Source organism: Larus michahellis, chromosome 1, assembly GCF_964199755.1.
Source record: "Larus michahellis chromosome 1, bLarMic1.1, whole genome shotgun sequence".
NCBI classification, from domain to species: Eukaryota; Metazoa; Chordata; class Aves; order Charadriiformes; family Laridae; genus Larus; species Larus michahellis.
In genome coordinates, this window is record NC_133896.1 from 57,759,098 (window position 1) to 57,772,045 (window position 12,948).

Consider the following 12,948-nt stretch of genomic DNA (forward strand, 5'->3'; position numbering starts at 1 on the left):
GTGAAGCCTGTGCCATCCCGTTTTCACTATTGGTAACCAAAACTAGCCTCTTCAGATGGGCATTCATTTATATTACATCTACATGTACTGTGCTTGTGGCTTCTGTTCTCCCAGTCTTGCTGTTCATTTCAATCCAGTGGAAAGAAAAGGTGACTACTAAATGGCATGTAAGGACAATGTCTTACTTGTATATGGCTTTGTGGCCTTTGCAATTTGCCATGGAAAATCTCAGCTTCACAGAGTAAACCTCTGTCAGCTGTTACAATAGAATATGCAAGTGCTGCTTCACACATACCAGAAAGCGGTGCTTGACAGCTGATGAAGATACCTGGACACACAGAGGCTGAGAAACACTTATTCCATGTTTGTTGTTCTGAGGATACATGCCACGTGCCTTTAGGCCACCTGGAAGATACAGAATTTCCTTTAACTTCTTTCCCCTGTTTTGCATGTAGTCTGGTCAGTAGATCACTTCTGTGTAATACAGGTATCATTTATACATTAGGTAAGTAGATTCCTCCTTGATTCTTGGAGCCCTGTGCATACAGAGAAGGCACTTTAGTGCTCTACCTTGAGTTTAATTTACAGTAATAAACATGGTAGCTGGCAAGTCTGGGCAGCACTACAGTCAAACTGAATATGCAACAATAATTGCCAGCAATCTGCATTCCAGTTGTGAAATAAATCTTTCAACAATGTATTGTGTGCGTCAGACTGTGACTAGAGAGGAAAGCAGTGAACTACAGTAAGCCTAATAGCAATCATTATGCATCCCAAATAAAGCTGAACTAGAAGAAACGAGTTTGCGTGGCAGCGCGACATTCTGAACAAAAAGGGTAAGTGTAGCTGAATGCCTTCAGCTCAGGGGGCTATCAGTGAGGGAGCATTAATTGCAAACTCGTGTACTTGCCTCCTGTATTCTCTAGCAGAATAACTGAAAGGCATCATTCTTGAGTTCAGTCTGAAGCATCAGGAACTGGTATGTCACAATATACTGAACTTGAGAAACATGCAGATATAACCAGTCCATCAGTTCAGCTTCCTGCCAGCTTTTTCCCCTTCCCTTCCTCTCCCCCTCCCCCCTACAATTCATTTCTCACCTTCAGTGATTCAGACTTTAGTTTTTATATAGGTGTTACTTACAAATTGGAGCAGTTCTAACAAACTTCACAGTTATCTTTCACATAAACATCCTGGTATGTGGAGCTGTGAAGTGTCAGCCTAGTATGTCCTAAACATGTGAGGTCTGAACAGTTTCTTAGTGAATACAAGGGAATTATAGGGAGGGTTTTTTTGGTGGGTTAGGTTTTGTTTTTTAATGTTGTCAGTTCATGGTCACTGTAGACAGTCTGGCCCCTAAAGGCTACTTACTGTGCTTTCCAGCTGTGCTTGATGCAACTGTTCCTGTTGATTTGATGAACTGTATTCAGCTGGCTGGGGAAAGTGAAATAGTTGAGTTTGCAAAAATAATGCAAGTATTAGCTGTTCAGATTGTATGCTTAACAAGGATTCCTGTCATATGAATGCTACTGACCAAACTTAGTTTGAATCATTAGCTGCTTCTCAAAGTAGATTATTTTTTAAATGCTGTGTATTAACAAAGAGTCAAGTTTCATCACTGAGGACAATTTAGTTGTAACCGAAATGGGACTGTAAGTGATCAGTAGTGCTGTAATTTTCTAGTGTAAAAGTCTTATTTTGCCTGTAGAAATGGTGTATATTCATTTTGTTCTGTGAAAGGGCCGTTCGTCTTATATGCCGTTCTCTCACAACCTGCTAAAGGTAAGCCAGTTTGGAAAATGGCATGAGAATTGTGTTCCTGAAATACTTTCAAAATGTGAACTGTATAAACAAAGGGAAGTTAACTTATTTTAGTCTAAATGTGTTTGGTATTTATTGTTCATTCTTTTTGTCACCCTGATCTTCAGGGTAGTTCCTCTCGCACTGCTAGTGTAAAGGCCACTAGACAAACCATGTAGGGGGATTATTTCATGTGAAAACACAGAAAGTTTTTATCACAGTGCCTTACTGGTGGATATGAAGCAGAAGAAAACTTCTAGTAATTACCCACGTATGCCCCTTTTCATGCAGGCTCAGTCTTATGGTCAAGTTCTGAAATGGTGATCTGAATCAGCAAGTATATAGTACGTGTATCTGGCTATTTTATGTTCTCTGTAGCCCAATATTTCACAAACTTGTCATAATTCATTAAAGTAGGGAAATAGTTTGTGCTGAAAGCGGTCTATTCCAATGTAGTATTGGATCTTTGCTGATAATGAGGCTGAAGCCTAAAAAGAACAGTGTAGGGATCCCTATTTTGATGGTGGTTCAGATAACTCAAACTAGAAGTGCTTTCCTTACCTAGCCAGTGCTCTAATACTTGTTAATAAGTGTTATGCTTTAACTGTTGCCATTAATGCTCTTCTGAATATATTAATTCTATTTCTACTTCAACTGTTACCTCGATAGTTTAGCATAGCCCAAGCTCATCTTATTGAGCAGTGGCTCAATCCCAGAAACAATTCTGTGGCTGCTGACAGAGTAAACATTGGGGGGGGGGAGGGAGGGGAATAATACAAATAGTTCTGGAAAATTAAATTGCAAACAGATAATGTTCTATGCTTTTAGCAGTTGCAAAACACTGTAATCGAAAGGAAGGGACCTTATAGCAGAGGCAGATTTTAGACCTTTCTAAGCCACACAAGGTGCTTGTTTCCAGATTTTTGGGAAGCACTTGATGCTTTAAGTAGAGAGAGGAGTGTGTGAAGTGTCTCATAATTCAAGCCTTAAGGCTATGAAATTGTAGGAGTCTAAGGCAAATTTCTGTCCATATGATTGTATTGAAATGAGGGTTTTGGGTAATTCTGCCTAGTTCAAAGGGAATGCATGGCATCTTAACTTAAAGCCAGTATTTAATTTGTTCATCTCAAAAGAATCTGCAGGGAAATGCGTATGTAAGGGGTTCTTGAATTTATTGTTTTTAAGGTTGGACTACATATGAATGTTTTGGTCCTGTCCTATTTGTGACTATAGAGATTGCTTTGCCTTCATCTGTAACTGTATGGCATCTTTGTGGCAGCTATGTAGTTAGTTAAATGGCAAAAGAATGTCTTTTTGCACTGAAATAATGGAAAACAAGCAACATCTGACCAGCCTGTTCCTCAGACTGCTATGAACCACAATAAGGGACCATACTGGGTTAACAGGGAAGTGACTGTAGTATTTCATTTTTGGAAACAATACTAGGAAGGAGGCATTTAAACTCAAAACAAGGATGCTCTGTCTTCCTTCTGTATTTTTTGGTCTTCTTACCTATAGACTGGTGTTGCATCAAAAAGAATATTGTTAATGGTATTCTCATCTGACAGTTGTACAATAGCCATATAAAGATAAATGTCTTTGCCCCACATAGTTATCTGCACTCCAAATGCAAACTACTAGGCAAACAAATTGCTTCCTAATTTGTTCCTAAAATGGTAATGACTTGCATTCGTTGTGAGTTGCTGTAAAGCTGCAAGAACTTACTGCACTTACTTCCTTGGCTGCTTAAGGGGTTTTTAGAAATGCCCAGTAAAATGCAGCATAAGCTAGGAAGATAAGTTCCATCTCACAGGCTCCAAAACTTGCTGAATCTGATTCCTCTGGAGAGGAATCTCTTGTGGAGAAGGCAAATTAATGGTTGGTTTGTGGTAATGCTAGTTTAGAGGCCCCGTGGGTTAGAAGTCAGCCTCGAGAATAGCACTAATACCATGTTATCTTAGCATGTTCCTCCAGTTTTTTAGTTCTAGTACCCGATGCTTCTGTTCTGGAGCATATGAAAACTAGTTTGAGATGGTGATAATAAAACTGTTTGCTGCTGCCATTCAATCGGGTAATTTTCAGGTCTGTTTAAAGTCTGAGGTGCAGATCCTCTTTGAATCTCCTCACTATTTGGTAGTACTGGCATAAAACCAATAGTGTTTGGTGAGATTTTAGAATAGCTGTGTTAGACTGTTTCTCTTCGTACTGTAAAAGTTGTTTCAGTCCTGGAAATAGAAAGGGATAGATGCTATACAATGATTCCTTACTGGCTGAAGAATGCAGTTTTGCTGCACACAAGATAATTCGGGGCTCTCCTCCTGTGAGGAATTTGATTAACTTCTCTGTAGCTGTCTTCTTTCCTTAGTTCTCTTCAGATCTAGAACTGTCTGGGGATATCCCTTGAAAGATTTTTTTTTTTTTTTTTTTGTGGTTGTATGTATTTCTTATCCAAAAAGAATTAGTCTTAATCCCAGAATAAATCTAACAGTAAGGAAGTGAGGAATATGTTTCAGTGTAATGTAGGACACTTCAGTGGCTGGTTACTTAGGATTCCTCAGGAAATGATGAAACTGAATTTAGCTGAAGCATACTGCCTCTGTGTCCTGCCTGATTATAGCCAAAAAAGGCAACTGGTTAGATTCTGGGAGTTGCATAGGCAGGAAACTGTGTAATGGAGGGTAGAGCACAGCTGTTGCCTTGCCAAACCTGATACAACTCTGAACACAATTGAATATTTATTTCTTTTTCCCCTCCTTCCCTCCACTCCCTTTTGTTTAACCCTTTGACCACAGCCTGCAGATGATACTCTGCAGTGTCAAGGAATCTCAATATCTTTTGTTGAATTGTTAGTCTTCTCTATTGCCTACATACTCTGTCGGGCTAGCTGTTGTAGGGTGGTCTTGGAGCTCTCTCGACAGCTCACGTTTTTCATGGCAGCCTCCTGATTGTTATGTGTTATCTCTGCAACAAATCTCTTCATTGTGTACCCACTAAAATCTGGATTTTTCAACAAAAATTTGAAAAGCCGGGGGGGAGGAGTTGCTCTGAGAATCACCATTGTGGTGACTAAGGTGGAAGTGTCAGTGAGCCTGTGGGGAATGAAACATGAAGTAAAGGGTGGGATAACTGCTTGGCTTATCCTGTAAGGCTTAAGACAAAGATTTTAAACTCAAGCTAAAGGAAACCATTATTTATAGAGTAATTTTCTCTTTGTTTGCTAAAGAATTTTTGACTGTGAATATACAGCTATCCATACAGTCCCTGGCACAAAGTTGCATACCACCTACAGTGATACATTTGTCGAAAGGAATTTCCCTACATGCTTACAAATGACTGGTGTGGGCATTTGTGCCCATCATTATTATAGCTGATGTTTTCTGGCTTCATTCACTGCTTGCTAATGCTGGGACTCAACATCTATTGTTGCTCTCATGCATGTTTTGGGAGTTGAACTGCTTCTGTCCTGCTCTCAATACCTTTTTGTCTGCGGTATCTATAGTCAGACTTCACCTATTTGATTTGCAGTCTGGTTTGTAAATATGGGTATGTTCTGTAGAAAAGTTATCCCTGTAGATCTTGACAGCATTCCATGACATGAATGTTGATATTTTCATTTCCTGTTCTTTTGGTGATAAAGAGCTCTAGCTTCTATCCAAGTTATGAAAAACATAAATTGAGGACACTGGTATCTTTGTGAGGATGGATCCAAGAAGTAATGTTTATGGGACCTTGTAAAAAGGCTGCTGTTACATGGTTAATGAGCCTTGACGCATGCAGTTCTTTCTTCTGATTGAAAAGATTTCTGCATGGCACCAATAAAATTGCTGCCTTATAAACTGGAAAATCCCTGGCGGTAGTGTTCTGATTTTGATGAAACACTAAATCTAGGGTGCCATTTTCTGAGCATGCTGCCTAAATCTCCCTCTTGTAGCGGTGGTACTCTCTCTTCTACCCGGCCACAGCTTCATAGAAGGATCCCAATAGAGAATTTTTGGCTGTAAAATTTCCTGACCACAGGTTTATTCTGTTACTGTCTTGGAGATGTTTTGCTACTGAACATTATCTAAAAAAAAGATACAAACAGGTGGGCTGGGTGTCACTGCTAAGCTGGTGATGGAAAGTATCTAATGTCGGTCTTAACTGGTGTCTTCAAATTATCGATGATGTCTTTTAGAAGCAAAGTGCGTCTCATGTATTGTCTAGACTGGTATATGGCAGTTCTAAGAAGTTATGATATTTGATTTGTAGCTTATCAGAACAAGGAGATAGGAAGTAAAAGTGTAGATTACACATTTCTGATTATATTTCTGAGCTAATATCCCTACCAAGTAGAGCAGTGAAGGGCTAATCTTGACCCAAATGTTACTGACATAGTATCTGATACTAAGAGTATTGGCACATCTTACAAATTGTTTGATGCTTGTCACTTTAATGTGCTTTGTCTTTTCTTCCAAATAATGACTTCCAAATGCTTAACGGTCAGTGTTTTGTTGTAGGATTTTTTTTTAACTGCTTGCTAGTTTGTTATTTTTCATCCTCTTGGCAAGCAAAACCTTGACCTTATTGGACGATTGACAACTTACCAGTGCTTGCTAACATGAAACTAAGGGAGGAGGAGGCATGCTCTGATGACCAGAGACTCAGAGTACTTAGCATGTGCCTGTATGCCTCTAGGAATTTGGAAGGCAACTTGAGGCTTTAAAAATATCTCCTCTTCCCCCCCCTCCTCTTTTTTCAGGTCCCGAATTCTAAAACACAATGTCGCAAAGAGACGCAGATAAGTACCTTTATGTGGACAAAAACATCATTAATAACCCCCTGACTCAGGCTGACTGGGCAGCTAAGAAGCTGGTATGGGTTCCCTCAGAGAAGAATGGGTTTGAGGCAGCCAGCCTGAAGGAAGAAGTAGGAGATGAGGCCATCGTGGAACTGGCAGAGAATGGGAAGAAAGTGAAAGTAAATAAGGATGACATCCAGAAGATGAACCCCCCAAAATTCTCTAAAGTGGAAGATATGGCGGAGCTGACATGCCTAAATGAAGCTTCTGTGCTTCACAACTTGAAGGAGAGATACTACTCAGGACTGATCTATGTAAGTAATCTTTTCTATTGGGGTAAGAGTTCTTGGTTACATAGTATGTGAACTTACTGTAATCACTTTGCTTGTAAAATGTATATGTTAACCTTTAATTGCCCCTATATGCCACTCTCATGTGACTTAGCTTCTTCCCTCTACTTAAAATATTTTCACTAAACTATGCCAATCCTCCTCTAGTTAATGTTGAAGCTTTCAAGGAATGCTGTGGTAAATCTGTCTTTACGTTTTAATGTCTTTGTTTACAGGATGTTTTGAATGCCATTTAACTTTCTCTTAGCAAGAAGTGAGAGCAGTTGGAAAGTGGTAAACAGGGAATCTGGTCTGAACTGAACCAAATAATAATAAAAAACACAGTCCTAATATACTGAACATCTGAATTGTGTTTTCCCACGTCTGGAGCTTCAGTGGGAAAGAATGCCAATGCCAAGCTTTTTGTGTTACAAAAATTCTGGATGTCGGAGTGTCTTACTGAGAAGGCACATATGGGCCTGCATGTGTTTACAGATAGGAAATACTTCCTTTTCTTTTTACCCCAAAATGGACAAGAGCGGAGATTCCTGTTTCTTATTGCTGTGGAAATGACAAAGATACCATTTAAGGGACTGATGGTCATACCCAATGAAGCATGCAGCAACTACTTCACTGAATAACAAACGCAATAAACAGGGAAGGTGATGAAAGAGAATTTGAAGTCCTGACCTGGTTCCTCAGTTCTCTTCAGATTTTTCCTCTTCATGTGGCCTCTGTTTAGCCAGCAGATGTTGGTCATAATAGCCTCTACTTTGTTAATACTGTGCAGGCATAGAATGAATGATTAAACTTGGTGGTAATGTAAAATTTGAGTGTGGTGACTGGTTAAAACAGGAATTAATGTTTCTCAGTTTATTTAGTCTCAAACTAGCCTCTGTTTACAGAATTAAAATGGAACTGCCTGAGATGGAATCCCAAGGGATTGCAGAAGTGCTGGATATTCAGTATTTTTAGGCACTATGAAATCTTCTTCACAGTAGATCAGAAATTCTATTAAAATAAAATGTATTAAAGAATAAATTTCCTATCTAAACATGTATATTAATACAGTCCTTGAAGAAAGTCTGTCTAGATTTCCTCTCCACCCCCTTTATGTGCTGCCAAAACCCCAAAGCTGCCTCTCTTGTCATATGGAGAAGACAAAACAAGTAAAAACTCTCTGCAATATCTGTCTGTATGTTTTAGGGTTTTTTTTTTTTTTAATGCTTACTACTTTTTGCCCGAAGGATATGGTCATCTTATGTGGCAAGCTATAGATGACCTCTTCTGCCCTAAACAGGGTCTGGTGGTATCTAAGACACCACATAGCAGGAATTCACCCTAGCTATCCATCTTGGGTAGAAACCATTGTGAACTGTTACCTTCGAAGTTAAGGAGCATGAACACAAGCTTGAAACTCTGGCTCTGGCTAGTGCTGTGACCACTGGTCTTCTGGAGTGGCACGAAGGCATATAGCAACTGTCCTAGAAATTATCAGAGAACATCTGAAGGATGCAAAGCTGATATAAACCGAGCGTGACTTTTGAAACCTAATGTGGTTGGAGGTTGATGCAGTTAATTATTCTATGTAGTCAATAACTCCTTTGACCATTGGTCAAAATCTATTCTCAGAGGGAATAATCTTGGTCTCGAGGTGAAATAGGATGTGCAAGATTACATGTAACATTTTTAGAGCAGGAAACATTGCTAGGTTATGTAATAAGTTGTTGAAAATAATTTAACAGCATCTCAAAGGCTGTTGCACCCTATGCAGTGGGCTGTTTCACATCTCTTGCAAGATGTCCTCTGAAATTTCAGACATAATCTGTGGCTGTAATAAATTGAGTTCTTCTAATTGGGTTGTAAGAAGTATTAAAAAAAAAAAATAAAATCCCCACACCCTTCACCCAACTAAACGTAGCATAGTAATGCTCTATTACAGAATCTTAGTCTTGCCAAAACCGTTTTTCTGTGCACTTGTGAAATGGACTGATCTCACCTGTCAGCAGTTCTCAGCAAGTCAGAAGATTAATGCAAAGGCTTAAAATACTTTCATTGGAGTGGCTGTTAGTTGATCATTAATCCTCTTGAAGAAACAGAATACATGCAATGTATCTCTAGCACCAACGTCTCTGGCAAGATCATAAGCATAATTTAGTTCTGCTCTTGTCCTTTCTCTCTTTTTTGCCAGCAGGTCTGTGTGTTTTTGTGGCTTTTTTATTTTTTTTAATGTTATTTTTCTGTCTACCCATCCTATAAAAGGAAGGGGGAAATCTTATGGCTAGTGCAGACAAATTTTGAGCAGGGAGTGTCAAACATTTCAAGCACTAAGAGCTTGAGTCTGACAGCAATTTTCTGTTTCCATGTGCTGATTGGTTCTGCACTGGGATGACTTGCTAATAGACTGGCTTTCACGTTAACCCTTTCTATTCTGAATGGTTTATCAGAAGATCATTTTCAGCTTCTGTGTTGCTTACCTGAACTACCTTGTTGGTATTCAGTGTGAAACTCAAAACTCAACCTTACAAGTTCCAGTTATTTCATTGAAGTTAACAGTTGCTGGAAAATAAACTTTCTGATGCTGTCAGCTTTGTGCCATGCTGCAGATGGTCCTTTGAGCTCTTCAGGGCTAGTTTAGCAGTTAGAAAAATAAAACTAGTTCCAGTTTGGCCTGTGTGTCAGTTGAAATAGTTAGTGAAAGGTAATGCCAGAATTCTATTTTGAGATAGTAATGTCTGAAACAAAGTACAGATTTCCAAGCCAGCTATGCTTATAATAGATTAACTGTTCAGTTGGAGCCTTGGGTTCAATTCAGAGATTTATGCATGTAAATCTTTACTTGTACTTTATTAAAGATGAAGATGACTCTTGTCTTTTCTGTGGTATCTTCTCTTATCTTTCTGTGGACTCTTCTCTTCTCTGCTCAATATGATTCAACTTCCTCTTTAAAACTCTGTCACTGCACTTCACCAGCAGTTGTGACATGGTGGTCTCGCTCAGTTGCCTATCCCAGCCACGATTAGTTGCCTCTCTTTATTAGACAAAAATATCACCTCACACATCTGTCTGAGGTCATTATACTGCAAGGAAACTTCCCTTAGGTATTTCTCCTGGCAATCAGAATGTTGGAAGAAAGTTGTGGCTTCTTCCTGCATACCTGTTTCATGGCTTCATCACTTTAATTGAAATTAATGTCTTCCGTTTTCTAAACTGCTGCTCTCATCCATAAGACTAGTTCAGTCCAGATTTCAGACCTTTACACTATTATTGCTTGAAAAGCAACAATTCTAATTTGTCAGCAAACATGACCATAAAAAGTCACACAAACACAGACAAGAAAACGACATTCTTTGTGGAATATTACCACAGTATTTGCTATCACTTTTCTTTTGCTCTCACTTCTAATCCCCCAAAAGGAGCAAACAGGCATTTAGCTTTATTAACATCTTCAAATGAGACGTAGGTTTGGTCTGTGGAATGAGTTGCAGTTTTGTTGCAGTGTGAAACAGGGACTATATAGGGCATCTTCTTTTGATTACTACATACGTGTTGCTGCTGTGATGGGATTTGAGACAAGATGGTTGCTAATGCAGACAGCTGGAACTGGCAGCCTAGAGGGTCTTTCTTTACTTGCTTTCCAAAACTTTGATAAAATTACAGCTTTTCTTCTAATAGTTCAGTTGACTCCAATGTCAATTTTTTCCATGCTAGTATAAGGACAAGGTGTATTGCATGTACCATGAACATGCTACTCTCGAGTTGACTCCTTTCTACTTCTTGGCCTTATTATGTCTTCCAGTAGTGTAGTCAAAGGTCAGGAAAGCATGACCCAGTCTTTCAGCTGCTATTCTGTGTTGTACAAGTACTGTCTGACAAGGTGGAAAGCTAAGGCTGAGGCAAAAGGAACTAGCATTGCCAAGTTTGTTTCTGAAACTCCTTAAACTGTTCCTTTCAAGCACTACCTCAAACCTAACCTGACAGAATGTCTCACTGAAGCCTTAGCTTCCTGGAACTTTAGAGGTCCTACGCTTAAAGGTTTTTAGCCAACTTTCATAGTTTCCCGCTTTGGAAAGAGATTTAGTATTTTCTGTAAGCTACTTAAATATTCCTCAAAATTTTAGAAAATAATAAAAAAATAGAGATCTGAAAACATTTCCTGATAGTTTATATTGGGTTATGGAAAAGTATCCATAGATACCTATAAAAATTTTGCTTTCTGGGGGACATTGGGTGAAAGCTGTATCTAAATCTGCTGCATATAAGAGTGGGTTAATTACTTAATGTTAAGCCAGCATGTAGAAAATTTGGATATAAGACCATAAACTGTGTAGTAGATCCTGTTTTCACCCTTCTGATTACTGTAGTCTAATCCTTACCTTTATCTAGCTAAAGAGGTTAAATCTGATTAAGTACTCTCTGCGCTCATTGTGGAGAACTCTCTGCCACGCTGAAGCACTCTTCACTGAGCAAACAATAGAAGAGATAGTAGCAATAGAAATAAAAAGTGCCAAAAGTACTGTCTTCTGGTAGCTCTGCAAGTTGCCATGCAGAGCTACTCCTCTTCAGATGTTTCAAACAGCTGCCCCTAAAATTGACAGGGAACTAGGGTACATCTAAACCCCAGGAGCAAGGTTTGGAATGCTATTTTTAGAATATTGAGGAAATATCTAAGAAGCTCCTCCTATTCCCTTTGCAAGTAAAATGTTTGTTACTGCATTTTTTTTAGGCATTCAGAGCTTACAGTTTTGTTGGGTTTTTTTTGTTGTAGAAGTTTCATATTTTCACTAGAACTATTTTGACAGTTGCCTTCCATTAGAACTGTAGAACTTAAGCCAGTGGAAACCAACTGACAAGTCAAGGTTTGCTATCACAGATCAATGAATTACAAGTAAACTTTGGCAAATGTTGCTGACTCTTTGAGCATGGAATACTTAGAATTGTTTTCTTTATTGACTAGTTCAGAACTCTACTACACTAATGACCTTACAGTTTTCAATCTAGTTCTAGTTATACTCGTTACATTATAAATCATGGAAGTGTTTGGGCTGGAATGGTCTTTAGGAGGCATTCTAATCTGACTTCCTGGTCAGAGCAGGGTCAACACAGAATTTAGCCTAGTCCAGTGGTCTTGAAAACCTCTAAGGAACACACTGGTCTTATTTTTCTTTTAGTATCTATTTTGGCTTGAAATTTATTATGTTGTAGTTGATCAATTACGGGATAGTATACATAGCAAACATGAGGCAGAACATAATAAAATGCCTGTTTTTAGGAGCTGAGCACCTACCTTATATAATGAAATGAACACTTGACTTGAATATAGGAACTTTGAAAAGAAGAAAAGCCAGTCTTAGTGGACTATTAATTAGCTAGGGAGCAGGCCAGTTTGCTATCAGTGTGATTAATGTGTCGGTTGATGCTCTGTGCGTACTTGGAAAGGTTGAGTACTAGTCAAGTTGGTATGACTTCAGCTGTTGCTCGGATTCTAATATTGCTTAGTGGGAAGCATCCCACACGGTGTTATTGGAAGAAGCACTTAAAAAATGACTGGTTGGTTTGTTTGATTTTCCAATAAATATATTGTTAAAAGGTGCAAGTATAAAAAATTTTTAATTCCTGTCTTTATTTCCTGGGATGTTTTCTTTCCAGACCTACTCAGGCCTCTTTTGTGTCGTAATCAATCCTTACAAGAACCTGCCCATATACTCAGAAGAAATAGTGGAGATGTACAAAGGCAAAAAGAGACATGAGATGCCCCCTCATATCTATGCCATCACAGACACAGCCTACAGGAGTATGATGCAAGGTGAGTGCTGACTGAGATAATGACTCTTGTTGAAATCATAAATCAGGGTTGCAGTCAAAACACTGTAGGAGAAAAACAACTCACTGCTATCAAAAGGCATTGTTGTCCCCTCTGTCCTTGCTTACAGACACCTGACACCTACTTGGTACCAGTTTTTGTGTTCAGGTGAATAGCTTTCTCCTGCTCTAGTGGCTTGAAGAATCTTACAAAGAGTCTGGCAAGAGCTAAACCTTGAC

At 38.9% G+C, this 12,948-nt stretch overlaps 1 protein-coding gene across 1 annotated transcript in view; it reads left to right on the forward strand.

Annotated features, from left to right (window-relative positions):
* Positions 1-12,948, forward strand: part of MYH9 (myosin heavy chain 9) — a 74,568-nt gene that overhangs the window by 9,392 nt on the left and 52,228 nt on the right. Inside the window, exons 2-3 of the mRNA XM_074580049.1 lie at positions 6,539-6,891; positions 12,556-12,712. Of these exons, the coding sequence (XP_074436150.1) occupies positions 6,559-6,891; positions 12,556-12,712 (490 nt within the window). The 5' untranslated portion in view covers positions 6,539-6,558. The remainder of the gene's footprint in view (positions 1-6,538; positions 6,892-12,555; positions 12,713-12,948) is intronic.